This window comes from Siphateles boraxobius, unplaced genomic scaffold (genome assembly GCF_051911475.1).
Source record: "Siphateles boraxobius isolate OS27281-9 unplaced genomic scaffold, OSU_SipBor_1 46, whole genome shotgun sequence".
Taxonomy (NCBI): Eukaryota; Metazoa; Chordata; class Actinopteri; order Cypriniformes; family Leuciscidae; genus Siphateles; species Siphateles boraxobius.
In genome coordinates, this window is record NW_027509097.1 from 12,594,880 (window position 1) to 12,622,066 (window position 27,187).

Consider the following 27,187-nt stretch of genomic DNA (forward strand, 5'->3'; position numbering starts at 1 on the left):
TTTAAAGAAAAGTGCGCACTTTGCTCACGCGATCAGCATGGTGATCTGTTGTTTTCTCCAAAATAAAAGCTCAAGGGTTTATTTCTTGCAAGTGAAGAAATTAGGACAAAAGTATTGTAATTTTCCTATTACTATAGTGTAATGTAAAATATGCTTTTGAAATATTAATTTTCATTTATACAGTATATAGGCCTAGGCTATACGGATTTTACGTCATAGGAATAATTATATAAATCATTATTACATTATTATAATAATTGATTGGCATCCTAAAACACCAGTGATAATGTAATAGACTGAGACTATATCATAACTAAAAAGATGTTTGAGCCCTCTTTAATGTCCAGGTACAAGTCAATGCCTTTTCTTTTTTATAATGTGCAGAGTTAAGTTCATGGGTTGAAGCTGGCTGAAGCTCTTAATTTTGAGCTCTCAAAGTGCATCAGATTGATGCATTTAACCTTAAAATGTACAAAATAAACATTCATCAAAATAAAATGTATGAACTTTAGTTCCTTTTAGTTCCTGCCTTAGGGGGGGCCTACAAGACATTGTGCCCAGGGGCCTCTGAATTCTTAATCCGCCCCTGGCTGTGATGCATTTACACTGCTTTGACCAGCGGATGTCAATAGTATCTGTCTCTAGCCTGCAAGACTTCAAGTTACGCCCTTTCAATAAGACTTCAAGTTACGCCCTTTCAATAAGACTTCAAGTTACGCCCTTTCAAGTTACGCCCACTTTTAGTCACGCTCCTTCAAGTTACGCCTACTTCCAAATTATCACGAGACCAGTTAATTACCGCGAGAGTATATGCGTCTGCTTCCAAATTACCGCGAGAACAGTTAATTACCGCGAGAGTATATGCGCCTGCTTCCAAATTACCGCGAGAACAGTTCCATATGCTCTCGCAAGAGATTAACAAACTTCTTCATCTTCACAATTCTTGTTTTGTCTGTATACAGTAAAGCAAGTTGCAATCTGCATTAGCGCCAATGCATTGATAATGTATTCCTAGAAACCATATTGCAATGTATTGTTTTTTCAATTTGTCCTTGTGGAATTGGGCTGTCAAACTTTTTTATTTAAATATATATTTGTAAAAAAATCCATGTTGTATTGTATGCCTTATGTGCTGACAATTAATTCATTTTTGACAACACTAATAATAAACAGTTAAATGCACCGCTGTCAAACAAATCTTATGCTACTTTAAGACAAATTAACTACAAGCACACTCATCACAAAAAACTTTTATTGAAGGGCACAATAAGGGTTTATGCAAACCCAATCTATAAATTCTGGCACTAATATGGTTATAGAAAATTAGATCGTGCCTCCAGCTGCGTAAAAACAGTCCATGCTGCAGTATCCTGCAAAATCATTTTCAGAGTAGAACCCTTGAAGTTTTCCTCTTTGTCCACATCCCCAGTATCCTTCACAGTCTTTGAACATTTCATTGCATTGAATGCAACGGGAGATCAGATAGGGAATTCTGTAGGTCCTTCTATGGTCCTCTGAAAAGGAGTTCCAGTTTACCACACCTGATGACAAAAGCAGAGAAAGGTTCATGTGTAAAACATGTTCACATTTTTTTCTTTTTTTAATACGAAATTTTCCGGTAGCAGTGTCTCCTCAGTATTCATTTTATTAGTGGTGTGCCACCACAAGAAAAAAAATTAGCAATTAAAAGAAACACTTATTGCCTAAAACAAAAAGCATTAGTCTAGTGTAGATTATACTACGATGATTAAAATAATTTTAGCACTAGAACCTTGACTTGAATCATAACTTAGGCCCACACATAGACAGATAAAGGACAAATGTAGAATCGTCACTCAAAAGCACCACAGCTGCACAAAAATCACAGAGGAAACAGTCATATACTGGTATAGAAAAGAATAAATTAGTCAACATCTAGGTACAACATGCATTAACATTTTAATAATGGCATAATGAAATGGGAGGGTGTTCATGTCCATTTTCTTTTAACAAGAAACTCGTTTTTACGACAATTCCGAGAGCACGTTAAGGCAGCATTATTAGAACGTAAAATAGTGCTTTCTTAACTTGCTAAGCGAGGACGGTTAAGTTTTAATAGATTATCAACTCTAGAAACAATACCAAAATGTGTTACTACAGTATGAAAATGTTATCTCGGGAAAATATTCTTACCGTTGTCTCTAAACGAGCTGCCATCTTGCCGCCAAATACACATCTCGTTCTGACATCTCGTGTGGTTCGGTGTGATTTGGACAACTTCAAGTTACGCCCGACTTCAAGTTACGCCCGACTTCAAGTTACGCCCCCTCTCTTGCAGTCCGCAGACAGACCCATCTCGCGGATGTCGCCTAGCGTGGCACTCCCTTCTGCTTTGTGAATGCGTAGAAGTGCGAGAAAATAAGTCATTACAAGAAAGTTTCTCATTATTATGAGAAACTTTCTCATTATTATGAGATGTTAAAGGAGAACTCTGGGCAATTTTTAAGTTAATCTTGATCGTTAGACCTTTGTGAGTACTGACTATAGAAAAAAAACTAACCGGATTGGTGCTTGCTACGCGGAGCTGCGACCGCGAATGCCCAGAGCTCCCACCCAGCTAAAACTGCAGCTATGGGGGCATGGACATAAAGAGCGTTTATGTCCTGCAATTGCGGTAATCTTTACAGCGTAGTACTTCTAAGGGAGTTTGCACATCAAGTTGAAGTACAACTAGCCACAACTGCAGAATCTCGAGGTCATGAAAAGGAAGACGATGAAAATTTAAGCTCATAAATTTTCGCATTCTGTTGCCACAATTCGGAAAGGCACAAACACGAACCATTTCTTCTTCACTTGTAAGCAACTCTGATCTTAACTCGTCGCACATGATCAACGCTCCTCCCACCTGGACATTGTTTACCTTTTCCGGCTACAGCACGGGACTGCAGCGCGAGACTACAGCTTGCCGTCTAAAAGACTATTTAGGTGAGTTGAAACAATGGCTAAGTTGCTAAACGCATCTTGTTCACATGTAGGGTCCCTGTTCATGTGGGACAGACATTTTAATTGCATTTTGTGTCTGTTAAGAGGCTCAAAAACGCTCTTTATGTCCATGCCCCCGTAGCTGCAGTTTTAGCTGGGTGGGAGCTCTGGGCATTCGCAGTCGCAGGTCCGCGTAGCAAGCACCAATCCGGTTCGTTTTTTTTCCTATAGTCAGTACTCACAAAGGTTAACGATCAAGATTAACTTAAAAATTGCCCGGAGTTCTCCTTTAAGTCATTATTGTGAGAGAATTCCTCATTATTATGAGATACTAAGTTAAAATTCTGAGAAAGTTTCTCATTATTATGACTTAAAGATTCTTTTTTTTTCTAATCCGTGGCGGACACGGGCTTCCGTAAATAAGCCCCGCAAAGCCGTGATCCACAGTGAATTTAGAACAGCTAAGGGACGTTGTCTGCTGTTCTTAGCTGTTCTGTAAAACACTGCTTCAAGATACTTACTGCTTTTATGAAACGGTTACTCCATACAAATATTTATTTTAATATTTATAATTAAAATAAACACCAGCAACAAAAAATATAACGTTAAATATCACATTAATCCTCCGCCAAGCAATGTAGTAGTTCCAAAGAGGTTGCCAAGCAACACATGCAGCAACAAAGAATCACAAACGGCAGTTGCGCAGTAATGTAATGCAGTCACAGGTTCATGTTTGTTGAGTAATAGGCTTTATGCACGATCGCTTCCGCGTTTTGTCTCAGCCCGCCCAGTTATCCTGTGCTGCGTCAGAAGCCGGTTTTGCATTAGGTGGAGATAATGGCAAATTTCACTCGCTGTTTACAAAAACTTTCTGCGGTTAACGTGAATGATGTTAACAACACTGTGAGGCAGTTAGCTGTCACACATAAGACTAAGAAAGAGAAGGGCTTTTTTAAAATTATATATTTAGACCTACATCGACAAATTTGAGGCTGAGTATTCTCTCATATCATGCGAAATCCAACTAGCGAATCAGTTTCTAAAATCGTTGTCTCCGTTTCTGAGAAAATTAATTTTATTAAAGTTTTGCCGCTATACACTTCGCTATAGAACGCGCTATGCGGAAGTAAAGACGCTGGCTGAGATCCTACCGGAAATACGTCAGCAACGTTCGTGCATAGAGAGTGAAGGCCTCATTATGCTTCTGCGTCAACTCCACGGCGTAGCTACGCCGTCACTCCTAAGGCGTCGTGGCCGTTTTATGGTTCTGCCTCAGGTTGTGTTGCATCGCGGTGCATCTGACCAATCACAGCCCTTGTGGTCTGCGTCGCCTCGAAGCGTAATTAACATTTTTTGGAGGTGCACGTCGAGCTACGGCGGAGGGGTTCGAAGCGACGCAGAGGGGTCTGCGGGGGTACGCCGTCGATTCGACGCAGAAGCATAAACAGGCTTGATATAACAATTCGAATGCAGCTCAACCAATCAGAATCAAGGACCGGAACTATCCATTTATAATGCATGTTTAAGCTATTTTAGCTAGAGCCAACTTGCACTGACAGATCTTAAAATATGTCATTGTTGTTGTTTTGTCTCAAGAAAGATGAACACCTGTAATGTTTTTTTTCTAAGTCACGTTTATAAAAGCTAATTGAAGGCCTAATCCTGGCTTAATCTATAAATCTTGTCTGTGAAACCGGGCCATAGTCTGCTTTTTTGGCTAAGAAATGTTTAGCATTTTTCCTATTTTAGCCTATATTATTTCTGAGCATATAAGATATGTTTAAGATAAGTTTGTTCATTATTTGCCTTCATATTTCATGCATATTTTCTGCAAAGATATTTAATGTTCCATGTTCTGAACCATGTTCAGGTGTGGTGCACTTGGAATATAACTTTTTTTAACCAGATGGTTAAGAGAATGTTATCATATTGTTATCATATTGTAGTTACGCTTTTAAGTTGACTAATTGAACATAAATTATTTTGAAATCTTGAATCGGTCAATCGTTCGGTTTTGTTTTTTGCGCCATATCGCTCAGCCCATTTCCAGGCTTGACTACTATATTGGTGGAATTGGCCAATTTATTGACACAATAACATTGTGTTACATTTTGCAGACATGCAATAGAATTGTGATGACCCATAAAACATTAACAATTGCACTCATATTTTAGAGAATGTTAAGCCGGCTATAAAAAAAAAAATGTAAATAAATGTCTATTTCTTTCCACTCATTTAAAATGTTTGGACATACAAATGCTGAGGCAGGCTAGGTCCATCCATGTTTGCTAGTGAGTTTAAAAAATTACCTATAAAAGTAGATTCCCATGACCCATTACACTTCACTATTCACAGCAGTCCCACAGGCCAAACCTTGCCCCTGGCATTGTACCAAATTAACAAAAAGCATGTTAAATGAGAGCTATGATCAACTGCGTGTCCTGCTGAATTCCCATGTTAGAGTTGGCTGTTGTTCTGACAGCATGATGAAACGCTGACTCACCAGTGGCTCCAAATGGAAATGCTAAATTAATTATTTTTTCAATATGGATTTTTCATGCCCCTTCTGCCCTGTCCCGTCTGCCTTAGTTTTGACAAAAGTTTGTCCTCCTCCAAACACACCCTATACAGGAGGATGAGTTCAACAACAAAATTTGGTTTGGACTCGAGGTCAAGGGCTAAGATTAGTAGTTATGTATTAAAAGAAGATGGGAATAATGTTGCATTTTTTTTTTTTATAAAATATGAGAAGGCTTACAGTTTTTCTCAATCGCTTTTGCACATTTTTTGAAATGGTCTTAACATTCTCTAAACTGTAAGTGCATGTCATAACTGCTTGAACATCACAACTCATTTGCATGTCTGCAAAATTTAGCAACTCACCCAAAACATTTAATTCACGTTTCAAAACCTAGTTATTGTGTCAGTAAATTAGCCAATGCCACCACAATAAAAAGTGTTTTTTCATCATGTGAGCCACACTGGTCAAAATATGTAATGTTTTTTTAACCATCGCAGTTAATCATTAAAATATATATACAAATTACATGTACCTTTTTTGTTGACACTGAGTGCTTTCTCTACTATACAAGAATGTCCGTCTTGTGTATCACACTGAACTTTTTAGATGCAGATTTCAACAGTAGGTAAAAATTTACTGGAAACATCAATACTGTAGTACACAAAAAGAAAATTAACATTTGTGTTTATACAGTGCAATTATAAATGTTACATGTAAATTAAAAAAATCAGTTGCTTGTCCTTTTTCAGGCATTTTATTATTTCCTCCCCTAACACAACCACCACACATTCTTGTATATCTTCCTATTTCTCTTCAATGAGCATGTAGCTGCTGTTCAGGGTTGTGACGTTCCTCCATGTTCAAAAGTGACCGTGAATACGCTGGGCAAACTCCATATATATATATCTATTTACCTAAAGAATCCTCCAAGCATTTTACTTTTTTCCTTTACTGAAATTGCACAAAAATTTGTGATATTCATTACACATGCGCAGAGAGAAGCACTTTACAAATAACGAATGTGACATATATAGCTTGGCTACAAGTTTTAAACAGCTCTAGACATATTATAGGCTATCAAAATATAATTAATTGAATATAAATAATACATATATTAATCAAACGGGGAAATCTGACAAAACAAATCAAAATAAGGATTCAAAATTAAGACAAATATGATTTTGGTTTTTATACAATAGTTCTTAAAAATAAAATCCAAACACCATAAGAACGTTTTATTTAATTGTACCTAAAATTTATAAAACATTAACTAACGAAACAATCTAATGCAGGTTTTTGGGGTTAAAGCATTACGGAATGGGGTGACAATTTGACCAGATGCGCTAAAAACCCTTTCTGAAGATACAAAAAACACTCTGTAATGGCATCAAGCACTTTTGTCTTAGTTTGCTACAATTTGTTCAATATACGGTCATAATTGGCATCTAATTCCTGTCTTCATTTTTTACCCAGCTGTGTGTCATCAGTTTCCGTTAAGACGCAGCGAGTGTGTTGTAGCACTGAGGTAACAGACGAAACAGTAACATAAGTTTCTCCAACGTTGGTCAAGTCTGCTACAGGCTTCAGTCCATTGTTCACAAACTCCATGACTGAAATATCTTGCCACGTCAAGTTTGGTAGTGGCATCAGCTTTTGTCATCCGCAAAGACTCGTCGTATTGCTGGAGTCTGCTCCAGAATCCTTTCTGTCATCTTCAGCTTCGAGCGCAAGCACGTAACATTACTATTAAAATTTCATTTAAGATCTGTTTTTCAGTAATTGACATGTATGGTGTCATCGTATTGCTGCTCAACCACATATCTGTCTTAAGCGCAACATAGTCCGTGCTACAGATGTTAGTCATAACCTCGGTTTTCATTTTATTATACAGCTCTGGAATAGCTGTTCTTGAGAAATAATTCCAACTGGGTACTTCATACTTCCGGTCAAAAGTTTACAGCATGGACCGGAATTTTGACCTGTCCACAAGACTAAGAGACATCATTTCTTTAACCAGAAAATGGGTCACAACGCAGGGACGTGCACAGGAATTATGAGGGGCAGTTGCTCTGACCTGAAAAAAGGGCTTCCCCTACATTCAGTTGTGCTTCTTGCTCGTATTCAGTTCTGATGGTAGGCTACTGGCAACTACGCATGATTTGTAGTATGATTGCGTAAAGGGAACAGGAATTCCGGTAGGCAACAGAATCGACTGCTAAACCCAGGGCCGATCCTGAACTCCCCCTGGGGCCCTAAGCAAAAGGGGCCCTCTACCTGACCTGCTACGCCGTGAGCTATGTAAACCATTTGCCATTGCCACACAATCACACCTGACACTTCAGTGCTCCCAATACAATCCTCCCTCCTTTAAACAAAACAGTCAAAGAATAAGTACAACAATATAGAACAGAATGAGGTTCAAACAAACAATATTTATTGAATAGAGTATTTTCTATAGAATGTTAACATAACAAGTGACTATTAACGTAAACATAAATAAGAAGAAAATAATAAATTATAACCCTGAGCTTTGGCTTTTGGGATTAACTTTGGTTCTCTCTACAGCCTGGGTATTTTCTGCATCAGTATGATTTTTATTTATTTATTATTATGCATGTTGAAGCAATTCTTGATTTATGGTTATTATTTACTGAGGGATGTGCATCCATATTGACCAGTATGTCCAGCTAATCAACATTTTAAATTCAATATAGCCTATAAATCAATAGTCAATCAATGTCAAATTGCCAATACATTGCTTTCTATCTTGCATAATTAGTGCAGTTGTTTAGAGTTTTTAACTACACTGAGACTAGATAATCAGTTTCTTGTTTTATAAATGTGACTTTGATTGGGAGTGCCATCATTCACGTGCATGTATTGTACAGTATGTCTGGTCTCCACATATTTCTGCTTGAAAAATGCGAGTTTCATTTCGTGCACGCGCATATGAACGCACGATAACACACGCGACGCGGTTATGTTTTCCGAGCTGCAGTAAACAAACACCGTTGCACTTTGTCGTTTATCAAAAACAAACGTAATAATTTTTTTTATTTTACTCTCACTTTTGTCAGGCACAAACTAGTGATGCAAGAGATGCACTGCCTGCCCAGCTAGGTTAGCAAGACCGAAAAACATCAAACTTTGCTGACATCAAACTTAGAGAGGAGAGAACACAAGTTTACCTGATTGTTGTTCCCGCAATTCACTCTCATGGGTTTTTTCTTCTTCCTCTTTTCGTGACCAGAAGGATAGTTTCGCTTCATTTTGTCATGGATGTTGTACACATTAACTGACACGCTATGACACGAGATGGAGGCGGGGCCTTAAGTAATTTGTGGGGTCTTACGCACCGGTCGCGTGCAGCGCTGCAGCCACGTAAACAGTTTGCCCTTCCCTTACTGACTTTCAAGTTCGGTGCACGAATGGAAGTGAATGAGGCTTTGCGATTTAAAAAAATAAAAATAAAAAATGTATCTAGGCCTATGTGAAATTCTGCAGCCATTGTACGATTTTTTTTTTTTCCTCGGAAGGGCAACTTGAGTCGAGAAGGGCATATGGGCAGTTGCCCGGGCAACCTGAGCAACCCCCCTGTGCACGTCCCTGTCACAACGAGTGCACTGTGTTCATTTTAAGCTAGATTTATTGTACTACTTTCCACAAGTGTACGCAGCAGCAATCAGAGTTAGACTAGAATTGTTCACCCTTTGAGATGCGGCTGTAGAGCGGGGCTCAAATGAGGCCAAAATCGCCCAGCACTAGTATACAAGCGCAGTATCGGGCTCGCTCCTGGTATTGGTGCATCCCTATTTATCGGTATTGGCTAAAATCTTCATATTGGTGCGTCCCTAACTCTTTTGCACACATATGCCAAAACACATGCTTAATAAGATATTCAAATCTGGTGTGAACAAGAAGCTAATTGTTTAGGGATCTGAACTTGTTTTGAAAAAAAATCTCATTTGAGAACTGACTCAAAACGATTGAGGAAAACTGTAACTCTGTTATCATTGCATTAACAAGGGCTACAGTGATGTAATGTACTCAGGCAGCAGTGGGAGTGTTTGGAACAGTGTTATGAGCTGAAATGACATAAGCTCAGCACAAAGACAGTGGTGTAATGAGACTTAATAACTGTTTTTCCAACCATTTTGAGTCAGCAGGAGCTGGTCAAGAACATCTGCCGATGATTTATATTCACAAAAGCAGATACTGTTAGAAAATTACCAGTGTAAAAACAAGAGCAAGTACAATTCAAGGTGCGTTTTCAGAATTTTTTTGGGGCTCTGGGAAATTTACCTGCTCTCAGATCTGGAGGAATAAAGATCCATCTGTTATATAAGTCCATCATCAGGTTTATTAAATATTGATGTGTGTATTCTGAAGAATGCCTTTGCTTTAGCCCTAATCAGAATGAGAACCACATCAAGACGCTTCTGCATCCTCTCAGCCCTTCAGCCATTTTCAAACACTCATTTACATATGTCATTATTTTTAGTGAGTGATAATAGTATTCTTTACTAGTCGGGTATTCTGTAAATCATCTTATATTCATATTTGAATTGTTTTTAAAACCGTAAAAATAATTTGTAAAAAAAGACACATTTCCCTGACAAATGGGAAATATAAACACTATGTACAAAGGATAGTACATTTCCATATTAGAAATAAATTATATGAAAATAGAAAAAGATATTTGGTTTAACTATTGGAATGGCTTATGCACTCAAATATGAGTAATGAATTCAGTAATTTTTCATGTTATTTTTGCATACTACATGGAAATGAAAAATTCATTCAAGTCCATTTATGTAACTGGAAACATATGGGAAACTGTCTCTCCATTTTAAGGAATATCTTGGTTTAATTAAATATATTTTTAGACCCAGGTAATGAGAGCCATTCATTAAACTATAATCCCACCAAAATAGTTTTTTTATACTCTACATTTACAGAACAGTAATGAATTTCTAAATGCTTAAATCATGTTCAGATGCCAGGTCGATTTTAGATAGTGAGAAAAACATCAAGTTGAGGACAACAGAACAGGATGTTAAATTCAAGGTGCTATGTCACAAAATCAATCATAAAACACCTTCAAGGTGAAGCCTCATGATAAATGAAGTCAGTACTGAAAGAGATGCAGTCTTTTTCAGATTTCATCCAATTTTAAAACCACATGTGATCATTTTTGAAGCTCAACGCAACATATGACTAGTATCAATTCTTCTTATGACATTATATATATACTTACACCCCCCCCCCCCCCCCCCCCGTTGATTATAATAATTAAATAAAAGCATCACAGAGGTTTTCTCAAGGCCTACCGTGACAAACCTCCAGCCCAGCTGCCCCTCCCTCCCACACTCCCTCTGCAAAGTGTGTTGAAATGAGGCCTGATGAAAAGTCTATGGCGGGTGTGAATAATTCATGAATCATAAATTACAGCTCATGCCTCCCTAGGGGTAGTTATTTCACACCAGCTGTTCCGTAGCCGCCTCCTGTGCGGGAAATTAAAGAGAAGGTATTCTGAACTGTCCACCGCCATAGCCGAGTCTCAGTGCAGACCACCTCGGCCAGAGCTTTATCATGACATCTTGTTCTTTGATAAAAATAGGAACAGAACTATGTGTTTTCTTTGTAATGCCGGATCAATGGCTTCATTCAATATCTGAACATAGAACGACTGGCTGCTTAAGGCCCCCTGGGAGATTTTTTTTTTTTTTACGTGTGAACCATAAAGAAGCACAGTTTTTATAACAACTAAATGAAACAAAAAAGAGCCGATGCTGAGAAAAGGTAATATTTCTGATGCAAGTGGAGATTTAAAGGTGCATTGTTTAATATTTAGGAGGATCTGGTGACAGAAATGCAATATAATATACATAACTATGTTTTTAGTGGTGTATAAAGACCTTACATAATGAACCGTTAGCCTATGTTTTTATTACCTTAGAATGAGCAATTTCTATCTACATACACCACGGGTCCCCTTACATTGAAATGTGCCGACATGTTTCTACAGTAGCCCTAAATGGACAAACGCGTTTCGTCATTATGTTGTTCTTCGTGCAAAGAAGCTAGCTAAAGTCAGCGAATAAAACACTGACACAATGATGAACAAGTAACAATAATATTAATTAAACCATATTGTTGATAAATTTCTGAACCGTTTGGCCAAAAACGGTCTCTTTAGATTTGGTGCAGCATGCTGAGTTGAACGATACCCAATTTTCCCATAACGACCATGTTGGGTGTCGGACTGTCGGCCATTTTAAATTTGGTCATAAATTGCCTTATTTTACAAACACATTGGTGTGCAATTACAAAACTCAGTATGTGTCTTCAGGACCATGGCCTGAAGGTACTCAAAACTTTTCAGGTCAGCACCACCTTGTGGCGGAAGTATCAAAAAACGAATAACTTTTGCTTAAATCAGCCTATTGTAATGTACCTGTTCTTAATAGATTCCTTGGATCATGCCAAGAACATAGAGAAACGTTTTGGCATAGGCAACCTAACTTCCTGTCCAAACTCTTCCTATACTCGTGGTCCCGATATTCACCAAAATCGAATTATATCATCTTCAGACCATGCCCTAAAAAGTTAGGGATTTTGTGTTGATAGACAAAACCGTTTTCGTATACCACATCAACAAAGTTGTTGGCATGATGCCAAATGAACTCTGAGGCTGTATCTCTGCAATGCTTTGGCTTATTGACACTTAACTTTGCATGTGCCATTGTCACCTTACTTTGACTACACCACATCAATTTGGTCACAGTGCCACCAATTGTTCGAAAGTGACAAACCATTAAATCAAATTAATAGTGACTGGATTTATGATTTAGAGTCGGGGTACTCGAACTCGGACTCGGACTGAAGTCCGGACTCGAGTCCAATTTTGAATGAACTCGGACTTGTCACGCACTCGGATGTACTCGGACTTGACACGGACTCGGACATTTTAGACTCGGAAAAATGTCCGAGTCCAGTCGAGTCCGGGCACTATAGGACACAATATTATTCAAAAACGAAACCAAACTACTTGTGTTGTTTCCGCGTTGAGCATTAGCCAATCACAGACATGTATATTAAGCGCATGAACACAGTGGCAAATCAGAGGCATTTTAGAGTCAACATGCGGAGAATTCGCTTAAAATGTATGTTCAGAATCAGCAAAAGCTTTATCCTTTCGCAAATCCCCTCATAAACAAAGTCTTGACGCGATATAAATGAGAGATTCACTGTGCAGTGTGGACACTTCAGTGTTTATGACGAGAGTTTTAGGGAGAGTGCAGAACGCGGTAAGTGATGCCTTAAAGGGAGCGCTATCGACAATCTAAATAATAGTTCTCTTACGAGAGTATCTCTCGTACTGCGTAATATCTTACGCTATGGGGAAAACCTCTTTTCCACGAGATATTGAAGCCAAAAATTATCCTTTAATTTTGATTAATGTAAAACGCTGTGCGGCAGCGTGCAGACATAGGCAAGACGGCTCGCGCACCTATTGGCTGCCCTGCGGCAACAGCAGCAAGCCTATCGAGAGAGGCCCTGCGTGAAGCACTACTGCATCGCTGGATCCGGAGTGAGAAGCCGCGCCGTCTGATTGTAAGCCTTCTGCGGGACGAGCCTTCGAGCCTGAAGTCGCTGGCCTGCACCTCGCCGCCTTCAGCCGCCGTACCTGCTACGCTTTCCGGCGTTCATATCCTTTTCACTGCTGAGTGTGTGTTCGCCGCTGCGACTCACACTCTATCTCTGTTTCCTATATGTTCTAAAAGAGCAAGCGTCTTTTTGAAGACGCTTCGTTCCTGTGGAACTATTGCCATGGTGACTCTGAGGACTTGCCTGGCATTTTTTCTCCGAGTCTGCACTCCCGCCCGCTGTAGTGCCGCGCCGCAAAGCGCCGTATTCAGTGGGTCCTCGAGCCTTCTCCAGCCCGTGAAAGCTCGCCGGTTCGCCCGCCAGCTTCACCAGCTTCAATCGAGTCGCTCACTGACGGACAGCGGCCGCCGCGCGCCGCCGCTTCCGCCATTAGTGACGACAAGATAGCTGCATCGGTAGAGGAGGCCAGCTATTGCCATGGTGAGTGAGACTCCCGCCCGCTGTAGTGCCGCGCCGCAAAGCGCCGTACTCAGCGGGTCCCCGATCCTTCTCCAGCCGTGAAAGCTCGCCGGTTCGCCGGCCAGCTTCACCAGCTTCAATCGAGTCGCTCACTGACGGACAACGGCCGCCGCGCGCCGCCGCTTCCGCCATTAATGACGACAAGATAGCTGCATCTGTAGAGGAGGCCAGCTGCTATATCCCCGCGTCGGACAGTGAGGATTGGGCGAGCTCTGTGGATCTTCCCCTTCTGCCCGCGAGTCGTCAGGGAAACGGGCCAGCATCAAAACCGCGGCTAGCTTTCTTTACGTTATAAGAAAGCTACCCCGCCCCCGCCCCCCGTGGGCATGCGTCATCGGCGAAATGAGGATAGAGTGTATTTTTAGTCCCGCCGAGGCCGGACCAATCTCCATTTCTCAAACATTTCTCAGTTCCTCTTAGTTTGAGCGGCTGAAAATGTCAATATTGCAGCAATGAGCCTGTTGTATAACACGCACGCATGCAAACAAACGCCAACACACACAAAACTGTGATGACGCTCTATTATGTGCTCGAGCTATTTTAAGCATTTGTCGTTTCCCCCTGTGGTTCAGTGGCGAAACCTACAGCCATCGCACGGGAGACCCGTGTTCGATCCCAGCTCTCGCAGCAGATAAAATTTAGTCTCGCCGCGGCCAGACTTGCACTGATACTTTTCGCTCGTTCAGTTCCAAGAAAATGTGACTGTTCCAGTGTATTTTGCAGTAAACAAGCCGGTACCATGGCCCGCTTGCCTGCACACAAATGCTGTTTCCACGGCGACCCAGAAAAATCATATAAGCAATGTATTGTCTGGTATTCCGGCCACAGCCGATGGTGTTATGAGTGTAATAAAAATGCCCACAGCCCAGTGTTCATTTCTACACACAAACACAGCCCGCCACAGTGCAGGGCTCCCACATATGAAATCGACTCATGTCAATTGTGCATTAAATGTAGTGAATGTGCCCACAACCCAGTGCCCACAAACACTACACACTGCATGTGCCACGTTTTCTGTAAAACGAAACCAACACACATACAGTCAGCTAAGACCCACGGTGTTTAAGTCTCGCCGCGGCCAGACTCCACCGAAACCTCTCGCTCGTTCAGTTCCAAACAATGTGACTGTTCCAGTGTATTTCGCAGTAAACAAGCCGGTACCACAGCCCGCTTGCCTGCACATTAACGCCATTTTTACGGCGACCCAGATAAATCCAATAAAGAGTGTATTTTCTGGTGTTATGAGTGTTGTAAGAATGCCCACGTCACAGTGCCCATTCCCACACACAGACACAGCCCGCCACAGTTCAGGGCTAGTACAAATAAAATCGACTCATGTCGATTGTGCAAACGTAGTGAATGTGCCCACGACACAGTGCCCACAAACACTACACAGTGCGTGTCCCACGGTTTCTGTAAAAACGAAACCAACACATATTCAGTCAGCGCAAGCCGACGGTGTTTTCAGTGCAGTAAATGTGCCCGCTGTCCCGCGCCCACATTCACTCACAGACACGCTGAACCCTACGGGGTTTGTCCCGCTCGTTCTCTCTCCACAATTTGTCATAGAGAAAGCGAGTGCGAACAGGCTGCCCGCCGTGATCGGCACGCCCCCCGCCTCGCGCACTTTAAACACAGTGTTCATGTCTCAGCACACCGAAGCTCTGCAGCCGCCGCTGTGCCGCGGCCAGAGCCCGGATATCATTCTGCCTCTAGCTATCCACGCGAATGCATGGGCAATGCTTCCCGGGGTATCAGAATGGGTGTTGAACACTATAAAGAGAGGCTATTCGCTACAGTTCGCTCGACTTCCCCGCCGTTGCACGGCGCGTGTCGAAACCACGGTGGACAACGAAGTATCTCATCTACTTCGAACCGAAATAGCGAAACTACTGAGCAAAGGGGCCATAGAACCTTTATCTCAGGCTCAGAACGAAGGGGGTGTATACAGCAGATATTTTCTGGTACCGAAAAAAGACGGGGGTCTCAGACCCATTCTAGATCTGCGACAATTGAACAAAGCGCTTCTGAAACGCAAGTTCAAAATGCTAACAACCAGCAAAATCCTCGCGCACGTGCGCCAGGGAGACTGGTTCATGTCAATAGATCTGAAAGACGCCTATTTCCAAATACAGATTGCGTCACGTCACAGGCGATTCTTGAGATTCGCCTACGAGGGCCAGGCATATCAATACACAGTCCTACCGTTCGGCCTGTCTCCAGCACCCCGTATATTCACGAAGTGCATGGACGCGGCTCTCGCACCCCTGAGACTTCAGGGCATGCGAATTTTGAACTACTTGGACGACTGGTTGATTCTAGCTCGATCACGATCAGAGCTCATAGAACACAAGACCGCATTACTCGAGCATCTCGAGAATTTGGGTCTCACAGTCAATTGGGCGAAGAGTTCGCTGTCTCCCAGCCAGAAAATCTCCTTTCTGGGAACAGTGATGGACTCGCTGTCTATGACAGCACGTCTGTCGCCGGAGCGAGGACTGAACATTCAGCGCGCCGTGAAATCCTTCCGCCGCGGCTCTATAGTCCAGCTCAAACGGTTTCAGAAAATGCTGGGCCTCATGGCCTCAGCATCTTCAGTACTTCAGCTGGGCCTGCTTCGCATGCGCCCACTGCAGTTATGGCTGAAAGCACGAGTTCCGCCCGGGGCTTGGGCCGCTGGTCTGTTTCGCCTTAGGGTCGACAGGAAATGCGTCTCGGCTCTGAAACCTTGGAAAAAAGCCGACTGGTACCAGTCAGGCGTGAGTCTGGGGACTCCCTCGAGTGTGATGGTGGTGTCCACGGACGCCTCCACCTCGGGGTGGGGAGCGCTGCTCGAGGGCAGACCGTTCTTTGGCCAGTGGTCAGAACGGGAGAAGCTCCTACACATAAACTGTCTAGAAATGCTGGCAGTAGACAACGCGCTAAGGCGTTTTTGTCCCCAGATAAAAGGCCGCCACGTCTTAGTCCGGTTGGACAACATGTCAGTGGTGGCGTACATAAATCACCAGGGCGGCGTCAGGTCCCGAAGCCTTTACAGGCTGACGAAACGCCTCCTGGGCTGGGCTCAGCACAACCTGCTTTCACTGAAAGCAGCGCATGTGCCTGGTCACCTGAATCTGGGACCAGACAGACTGTCCAGAAACAATGTCCCAGCAGGGGAATGGTCGCTGCACCCGCAGACGATCCAACTGCTGTGGGAGACATTCGGCAGAGCGCAGGTGGACCTGTTCGCGTCCCAGGAAAACGCTCACTGTCCGAACTTTTTCTCCAAGAGCAGGGACGCGCTGGCCCACGTATGGCCCCGACGCCCCCTCTATGCTTTTCCCCCCGTCTCGCTCCTGCCTCAAGTGCTGGAACGAATCAGGGAAAATGGATGCCCAGTGCTGCTCGTGGCTCCGCTATGGACGAACCAAACCTGGTTCCCAGTCCTGATGCAGCTGGCCAGCACTGCCCCGTGGCCGATACCGGTGAGGAGAGACCTCCTCTCTCAGGCAAAGGGCTCGATTTGGCATCCTCGCCCGGAGTTATGGTCCCTACATGTGTGGGCCATCAACGGGTACCCGCTAACCTCCCGGAGGGAGTGTTAAACACGATCACGCAGGCTAGGGCCCCGTCTACTAGACGGCTCTACTCCTCGAAATGGTCAGTGTTCTCTACCTGGTGTCAAGCTCAGGGCTTTTCACCCGTAGACTGCGGGGTTACGGAAGTGCTCTCCTTCCTTCAGGAGCTGCTGGATAAGGGTAGAACCCCGTCCACGCTCAAAGTATACGTGGCGGCCATAGCGGCGTTTGCAAAACCGACGTCTGGCCAGTCACTGGGGAAGAACGACCTCGTTGTGCGATTCCTCAGGGGAGCTCGGAGGCTGAATCCTTCCAGACCTCCCTCAGTCCCTATGTGGGACCTTTCTACGGTTCTGGAAGCCCTGAAAGGTGCCCCATTCGAGCCAATCCATTTGTCAGACATGAAGCACCTGTCTTTCAAAACGGTATTTCTTGTGGCTCTTGCTTCAATGAAGCGCGTGGGGGACTTGCAAGCGCTTTCAGTAAGCGCGTCCTGTATTGAGTTTGGGCCTAATGACTCAAAAGTCATACTTAAACCAAGGCACGGGTACGTACCAAAATCCCTCAACACACCGCTCAGGGCCCAGGTTATTTCCCTGTGCGCCCTCCCGGTGAACAATGAGGAAGCGGATGCTAATCTCCTTTGCCCCGTCAGGGCGCTGAGGGCTTATGTGTCCCGCTCGTCTGTCTTCAGGCAGACCGAGCAGCTCTTTGTTTTGTTTGGCGGACGCTCCAAGGGACTGGCCGCATCAAAACAGAGCCTATCCAGATGGATAGTCGATGCCATAGCGCTGGCTTACACTTCTAAGGGCCTGCAGTGTCCTTTGGGTGTCAAAGCGCACTCCACGAGAGGCGTGGCCTCTTCGTGGGCGTGGTCTAGTGGGATTTCCTTGCATGATATCTGTATGGCGGCGGGCTGGGCCTCGCCCTCTACATTTATAAGGTTCTATAACCTAGAAGTTCCCGCCTTACAGGCCAAGCTGCTGTCGGTCTAGAATTCAGTACTATCTGTCCCGCTGCGCCGGCGCAGAATGCTGAGTTTTGATTGAGTATCGCTCACTGATCGATGGAACAGCTCCATGGGTGTTGAATAGCCCGTATTTTTGCCCAGTTCAGGCTTAACGCGTTCACCCTGTCTGCGGGAAATACTGTTGACATAACTAGCTCCTATGGGATGCTATTTCGTGGGGAATGATGCTGGTAGCCTCTCTTCTCCAACTCTCTGTGAGTCTACGGTGATTATGCACTATATGAGCCCCGGGCTACTGCCCTTGGGACTTTGGTGTCGGATCCCAGTACGCACGGCGTCTTACATTGTGTTCCCCATAGCGTAAGATATTACGCAGTACGAGAGATACTCTCGTAAGAGAACGTACTCGGTTACTAACGTAACCTCGGTTCTCTCTAGAGAGGGAACGAGTACTGCGTATCTTGCCGTGCATACAACAGCGCTGGTTCGCTTCAGCGTTGAAAACCAGTTTGTATCAGCCTGTCGAGCGTATTTATAGGCCAAGGCCACGCCTATTCTGGCGGGATGCGACGAAATGGGCGCGAAGCACCCCCATTGGATGTCACGTCACGCAGGGCCTCTCTCGATAGGCTTGCTGCTGTTGCCGCAGGGCAGCCAATAGGCGCGCGAGCCGTCTTGCCTATGTCTGCACGCTGCCGCACAGCGTTTTACATTAATCAAAATTAAAGGATAATTTTTGGCTTCAATATCTCGTGGAAAAGAGGTTTTCCCCATAGCATAAGATATTACGCAGTACTCGTTCCCTCTCTAGAGAGAACCGAGGTTACGTTAGTAACCGAGTACGTTTTGTTTTTCGTGCTTCTAGAGGACCAGTGGTTACGTTCACACTGTAAATTATAAAGAGTGATAAATGCATTTAAATGTTGAAGTGAATCCGCTAAATGTTAGTCCTGTGAGTCTTGAAATTGTGATGATTGACATAGTAACTATAGCAACATGAGAAAGTGATAACCATAGCAACATTTTGGTGTCTAATATTTTAATGATTTTTGTTACATTAACACTTTAGTCATAAGTTTACATACACCTTTCAAAATCTCCAAAATTGAATTTTTATTTATTTATTAATAAGTACATTATTAAAACATTATAAAACATTGTTTCTATTTAGTACTGCACTGAAAAAACTTTTTCACATAACAGATGTTTAATAGCCTAGTCCACAAGACAAAATACAAACACAAAATACAAGACAAATTACTTGATTGTAAATATAATTACCTGACACACAATATTAAAATCAAGTAATTTATCTTGTATTTTGTGTTTGTATCCACAACGTTTTTTTTTTTTTTTTTTGTAATGGTTGTTCATGAGGAAAAATCCTCCAGCTCCTGCACATTATTTGCTTTTCCAGCATCTTCTGCATATTTGACTCCTTACTAGCAGTGACTATGATTGTGAGATCCATCTTTTCGCACTGGTGACAACTGAGGGACTCATACACAACTATTACAAACCCTGCAAACACTTAGTGATGCTCAAGAAGTCCATTAAGGATGAAACTGGATGTAAATTGTTCTTATTTTGTTGAAAATTTATATTAATTTAGTCCTGCCCTTCAGAGGCTAAAAAAGATATTAGCATGTAAAACAAAATAAGAAAACTTTAAACATCACCATTTGCTCAAAAGTTTACCCCTGGCTCTTAATGCATCAAGTTGCATTCTTGAGCATTACCTTGCAGATTCTGAAAGATGTACAATAGGTAAACGTATGACTTTGACTATACATTGCAATCATTTTGTAAGGTTTAAAATATTAATTTAAGAGCACAGTGTTGAGACCTTTCACCGGGATTTGATTGACAGGCGATCTGACCAATCATAATGCAGATACCGCCATTTTTGTCTGACAAACAAACCAAATCAGTTAGTAGATTAAAGTCAGTGGACTTGAACTTGAACAATTGTGTGTATTGATATCTTTTTGCAGTTCTGATTTTCATTCGTGTTTAATTTGTGCTATAACTAAGAGATTATCAGTTCATGTGCTGCTTGAACTGAGGCCTACACATTAAAGCACCACAAAACAGGATATATTATTTGAATTTCATAATAATTATAAAAATGTAAAAGATAAGACTTTATATCATACCAAAAGTAGGCTGCTCTGTCTTGTATGTTGGCGCATATTCAGTGTCCTCTTTGCTCCACAATATATTTTTCATAGTGTGAGAACATTTGGAGTGAGAGCGGAACGGCTTGTCGGACGTAGCAACATTAACTAAGAGGGGCGGGTCTTTGTGAAAGGTCAATTTCAAATCATTTAAATCTTTGTGGACTCGGCTGGACTTGACTCGGACTCGGATATTAAGGAATCGGACTCAAGTCTGACTCGGCCCTCTTTGGACTCGGACTTGGACTCGGACTCAATAATTGTTAAGGACTTGGACTTGACTCAGACGCGACAAAGGTGGACTCGGACCCAACACTATTATGATTTTTCAGCCATTTCGCCTTTACTCATCTTAACCCGTTTAATCCCAAATTTTTTCTTGCAACTTGAGTACTTGCATTTTACTCCTTAGACCTCCCTAACACTCAAACATTATGCCTTTTTTGATTTTATGTTGGTTAAGTTAGTGAAATATTAGGTTTTATACTCGGTCACAATAGTGACCGGTGGGAAACACCATAGTCAGAATTCATACAAATTCTTCAATTAGACCTATTGACACAATTCATTCTAAGACATCCAATACCTCGTTTTGTCATTTCGTGAAGGAGGCTTAGTGAGGTGAAAAGGTTGTCATGTACAAAGTTACACCCTGGAGGAACTTCTGGTTGTTCGGCTAGACCCCTATGGGATAGACCATGATTTCACTTGAGCCCTGTTCTAGGCCAGTTTCAGGGAGATGTGTGTGCACTCATTCAGTGCACTGAAGATGGGCTGTACGTTGTAGAAAGGGTTGTTTGTGGTCATGTGTGGGGCACACCAATTGGTTGTCATGAACATCTGCCTAATCCTCCAGATAGTTCACCTCTGCATCGCCATTCAATAGTCTACTTGGCAAATGGGCCATTTCACCAATGGTACTCCCTATCTGAGCCATCACTATCTCAGTCACTTTCAATTTGGGGGGTGGGGGGAGGGGGTCACGTACGTCTAGAAGGTCCAACACATTGAAAGTTTCTGGGATACTGATAACTACATTGAACAAAATTATAAACGCAACACTTTTGGTTTTGCCCCCATTTTTCATAAGCTGAACTCAAAGATCTAAGACCTTTTCTATGTACACAAAAGGCCCATTTCTCTCAAATATTGTTCACAAATCTGTCTAAATCTGTGTTAGTGAGCACTTCTCCTTTGCCAAGATCATCCATCCCCCTCACAGGTGTGGCATATGTTCAGTGTAGGATTGCCAATACCTGCCAATACCAGCCAATACCTGTGTTTTCAATTGAAGCACTGTGTTATGCTACCGGTCACAATTGTGACCGTAAACAAATTTACAAGTCTTACGATCAAAATATATATGCAGGAGTATAATTCTCAAAATATATCAGTAGTAGACCCTTTAAAGGATATATGTACAAAATATGATAGTTCTATCTGTTAATTAAGATGTTTTACATACTACTTTTTGTAGTAGTCTGAGGAAGACATCTTCTTCTAGATGTGCAAGCAGGAAGTAAACTGATCTGGTCATGTGACCTTTCACACTAGTCACATGACATTGATAGATTTTAATCAAGACAATCTATTTTGTCATTTAAAAGTTGAATTTCTTGCCCAAAGTCAATAACAACATTTTTAGAGCATCCAGAAATAAGAAAAAAGATGCGATCACAATTGTGACCGGTGGGATTAAACGGGTTAATATGTCTTTTAATTGCTCATTGTTGCAGTTGGTCTGATTCTCCCAGCCATGTTGGCATGGCTTATCGTGCCTTTGTGTTTGCCCCCTTAATGGCTGCTGCTTGCAGATATATTTTGGATAATTTTATTGAGTGATAGGCAGTGGTTTTAATTAGTTACATTATTAATTGATTTGCTATCCGCCATCATCTTGTCACCCCCTCAACTGCTTCCCTTAGTGTTTTTATATGTAGAAAAGGTGAAAAAACATATTACATTGTTCAGTTTTCTCTCTGAATGATGATGTTAATTGCTATGGCAATTCTCGATGCAGCATGTTTGACCTACAATGGCAAAACAGTTTTACAATCATGACAGAAATTCAAAACACTTCCTTAAACTCACTAGCAAAAAGGCAGCGTTATCCTATTAATATGGCGTCGTCTAAAGAAGACCGTTACTCACAACTCAATGTGGCGTGGCGTGACGTCAGCTTCACATTCTATTTATGAGATTAATCCGATACTTATACAACATAAACATATTACAATTTATATCTGCATAAAATGACGCAAATGCGTAAGTGAACTGGAAGTTACGTGCTAGTCAGAATGTAACTCGTGTTTGGATGTGCTCTTCCTATAACAATAGGCTGAATCATGACAACTAAACCTAAAGAATTCACAACGTTTTATTATAATAGTGTTCTCATTATCATAGTTATTAATGTTGTGCATTGGTGTTTAAGGTGCGTGTGCTGAATGAACACTGGTAAACTGAAGAAGTTTGCTAGCGGGTTATTTAACTCAACAAAACGCATCCTATATGAGATTAATCAGAGATTTATACAAAATAAACAATATTACAACTTGTATCTGCATGACACGAATGCACAAGTGAACTTGAACTGAGTTATGTTCTAGTCAAAATGTGTAGCTGTGGATGTTCTCTTCCCGTAACAACGTGCTGAAACAGAAACTAATTCACAACGTTTTATTACAATAGTGTTCTCATAATGTTATGGAATGTGACAGTCCCAATCATACTAATTGATGTTGTGTATTGCTATTTGGGTGCTTTACTAGTGCATCAATTCTTACCAAACGCATATGAGATAAATCTGATATATATATATATATATATATATATATATATATATATATATATATATATGTGTGGTCTATATATATATATATATATATATATATATATATATATATATATATATATATACAATAATCAAAACTACAATTGCACAAAACAAAAGGCTAAAGCAAACTCATAGTCATGAAGGTGTAGCTCCTTCGTGGATGCACTCTTCCCGTAAGGCTACAATACGTTAAAACATGGGCGTACAAAGAATTCACATCATTCTTTTACTGTAGTGTTTTCCTTATAATTTTATGTAGCTTATATGACATACTTGCATTGCACTTAAATGTATTTTCCTTTTCGAAGTGATTCCAATCATATTTCAAGCAATTCAAAACCATCATGGCGAACAGTGCCATTCTGAAGTGTCTCGGCTGAAGAAAATATATTTATTTATCGGCTTTAATATATCTGCCAAGTTTTTCTTATCAGGTCGATAACATTAAAAATGATCACATATCAGCTAATAACGATGTGGTGGCTGTGCATTCCTTATTTAAAGTATTTTCTTGTACCGTTGACTGAATAAAACATGACAAAGCTAATTTCATAAGATATATTAATGTTTTTAACAAAAAACAAAAAAAACAACAACAACATGGCATTCTCTAAATCATTGTAATGTGTTTTAAAAAGACATTATAAAGAAACAAAGAACAAATGCTTTCATAGGTCTTAATATTTTATTTATTCATTTGATTTTTCAAAACTATTTTTTCATAATAAATCTTCACTTTGAGGTCATCAAAGAATTGTCACAATAAAAACAAAAGAAGGTATTATAGAAAAATTGTACACAAATAAAAAAAAAACACACAAGAACAAAAAGCAACATTTTATTCAGAATGTCATATAGTTTATACCTCTTGTACATTCCACATCGTACAAGATAGCAGTGAGGAGAATGTTTGCAAACACTTTTGAAGGGTTGTTTTCTCTATCTTTGTGCTTTTTTAGCTATAATCCAATACTCAGTTTTGGGGGGGCTGAATTCATTTGTTACTTTTTGAGATTATGATATTGTCTCTCGGTAGACTTGGAGTCCTAAATACCATGCATAATTTGTTTGGTCACTAAGACAAGCAAAAGGATATTGCTTAAACAGTCCAAAATCTTATTTTCCATATGTCTGTTTGCTTTCCAAAACCTATACTCATACTCTTGTCTTTTAATGTTGACACAACAGCAAATAAAAAAAAAAAGTTAAACAAATTAACAAAAAAGAAAGGAGTATGTCAAAAATAACAGATGTTGGAGATGCACATAAAGGAGGGAAAATAAAATCTGTATAGCTAATGGCAGAAACGGTTCTATCGCTATAGCAACGCATTAACATTTAATTTTCTGTTTTTCATTTGTTTTCGCCTTGGTTTTTTCTAAAAAAAAAAAAAAAAATTTTTTTTTTGAAGAGCAGGTATACTGTAGTTGGCATCATCTATATAACAGGCTATAAAACACCACTTCAGCCACAGTCCAGAGAGCACACAGATAGTCTTTGCACCGTATATAAACATGTAATAAGATACTTTACGTGCATGGAGTTTTTCCTCAATCTATCCCGAATGGCCCCGGTATTCCTCGTCATCATCATCGTCATCTGTCATCGTTTTGACAAACATACAAACAGAAGAAAATCCAACAACCTTTAGACGTGGATTGATATTTAAGGCCTCCACAATTCTCTTTGACACCAAGGGTTCTCTCCACCGAATGGAAATCAGTTCGGATCCTACTAAGGAGCGGTCCTTTCTCATCCAAACGTGCAATACTGCCATCAGAAAAGGGAGTCAAGTACTTTGGCTGATTTAACAATCATAGGTAGCATCTCATTTTTAAGTCCTTAATTCCTTTTCCATCCGTCCCATTGGTGAATGTCTGTTTGGATTGTTGCAGATGGTTTTTCTGGCTTTTAGAGGGAAAATGTTCCGGCAACACATATACAGGCAACATAATATGAAATACACTTAATTCTAACCAGCGGCCCTGTGTCTCAGCGATCCACAGCTGGAGTGACTATGTGGAGTCTTCTTGCACAGTACCATTTCATTTTGTACACACTTTTCAGTAAAGTTCTGGTGTGCTTGGTTATAAAGTATGTTTTGTTGTTGTTAGTAACAGTATATTGTGCCTTAGTTCAAACTAAGACTTTGTCTTTTCGATTTTTTTTTCTCAATTACTATACACAGGTTGATCTCCCCACCCCTTTTGGGTGAGTTCGTAGCACAGGATCTGTGGGTGGGTTGTAAGGGGGAAGGGGGGGGAGAAAGTCTGTGAGATCAGACGTAGTACTCCTTGTCCTTGTTCTTTTTATCTTTTTTATTTTTGGGCACGCCAATGGGCTTTTCTTTGACAGCGGCTCCGTTGGGCTGCGTGGCAGAATTACTAATATAGTTACGGCTCTCGTCCACGTGGTATGAGCCCTCGTCGCGGTTTCGGTATTTGTACATGGCATAGAGCAGGATTAGAATGCAGAGGGCAGCGGCCGCGACGATGCCTACAACCATGCCAGTGGTGCTGCTGGACTCCCGAATCACCTCCGGGCTGGGGTAACCCTTGGCCTCGGGCAGCGGAGGGTGAGCTGTGGACGCACAGAATGGAAGAAAGAGAGAGAGAGGCAGTTCATTAAAGCAACAGGGATATCCATTTACCTCTATTATTACCTTTATATTCTGATTGGTCAATCACAGAATTCAGCAGTCAGATGTTTCCTAATATTTAACTTCATCCATGGTAACTGTATATTAGTCTGCTGATATGGCACCATCTTATATTTCAATTATCAATTTGTAGTGAACATGAAATACTTAAGTATTGAAGCCAACAATTCACCCTATGCATTTTCTATTCTAAATGCATCTTAAAGAGCTTATTGTGAACAAATTATTATGTTGCGTTTTTTAAAATGAGTTTTGACTTAATTTTTAATCCAAATGTCATAACTCAGTCTTCCTTTAAAATGACATACAGGTCCTTCTCAAATAATTAGCATATTGTGATAAAGTTCATTTTTTTCCATAATGTAATGATACAAATTTAACTTTCATATATTTTAGATTCATTGCACACCAACTGAAATATTTCAGGTCTTTTATTGTTTTAATACTGATGAATTTGGCATACAGCTCATGAAAACCCAAAATTCATATCTCAAAAAATTAGCATATCATGAAAAGGGTCTCTAAACGAGCTATTAACCTAATCATCTGAATCAACTAATTAACTCTAAACACCTGCAAAAGATTCCTGAGGCTTTTAAAAACTCCCAGCCTGTTTCATTACTCAAAACCGCAATCATGGGTAAGACTGCCGACCTGACTGCTGTCCAGAAGGCCATCATTGACACCCTCAAGCAAGAGGGTAAGACACAGAAAGAAATTTCTGAACAAATAGGCTGTTCCCAGAGTGCTGTATCAAGGCACCTCAGTGGGAAGTCTGTGGGAAGGAAAAAGTGTGGCAAAAAACGCTGCACAACGAGAAGAGGTGACCGGATCCTGAGGAAGATTGTGGAGAAGGAGCGATTCCAGACCTTGGGGGACCTGCGGAAGCAGTGGACTGAGCAGCGCCGCCGCTCCCACCACGCGCATTACGCGCTGTGCGTAGGGCACCAAGTGCTGAGGGGGGCACCAAAAATAGCCTAATGAAAAATCAATCATCATATCATAGTCATAATAATTATAGTGCCGATATTATTTCATTATAGAAATATTATTAGGCACTTTTTAGGGATGTATATAACAAGACAGGCGGAACAAGAGTATTTAATTGCTCTAGAAAGTAACGATGGTGCCGCCGCCGCCTCAGTGTTCCGTTGGATTGCGCGTTAAAAAGTTAAAGTTAAACCGGTAAAAATAAACGTTTTTTTTTTTCCCAGGGGCGGGGGGCACCATAAAGGAATTATGCTTAGGGCACCAAAATGTCTAGCAGCGGTACTGGGACTGAGTCTGGAGTAGAAACATCCAGAGCTACCGTGCACAGGCGTGTGCAGGAAATGGGCTACGGGTGCCGCATTCCCCAGGTCAAGCCACTTTTG

The 27,187-nt window shown here is 41.3% G+C and overlaps 2 protein-coding genes across 26 annotated transcripts in view; both read right to left on the reverse strand.

The window, feature by feature from the left end:
• The window catches only part of calm2b (calmodulin 2b, (phosphorylase kinase, delta)), a 376,281-nt gene that overhangs the window by 123,579 nt on the left and 225,515 nt on the right, over window positions 1-27,187 (reverse strand). The window lies entirely within an intron of this gene.
• The window catches only part of nrxn1a (neurexin 1a), a 204,591-nt gene continuing 201,225 nt past the window's right edge, over window positions 23,822-27,187 (reverse strand). For 22 of the 25 annotated variants that reach the window (XM_077200870.1, XM_077200865.1, XM_077200874.1 and 19 more), the window contains one exon: window positions 23,822-25,735. In XM_077200870.1, coding sequence (XP_077056985.1) covers window positions 25,434-25,735 — 302 coding nt within the window. In that variant the 3' untranslated portion in view covers window positions 23,822-25,433. The remainder of the gene's footprint in view (window positions 25,736-27,187) is intronic. The other 3 variants (XM_077200881.1, XM_077200883.1, XM_077200882.1) reach the window with 1 other exon arrangement.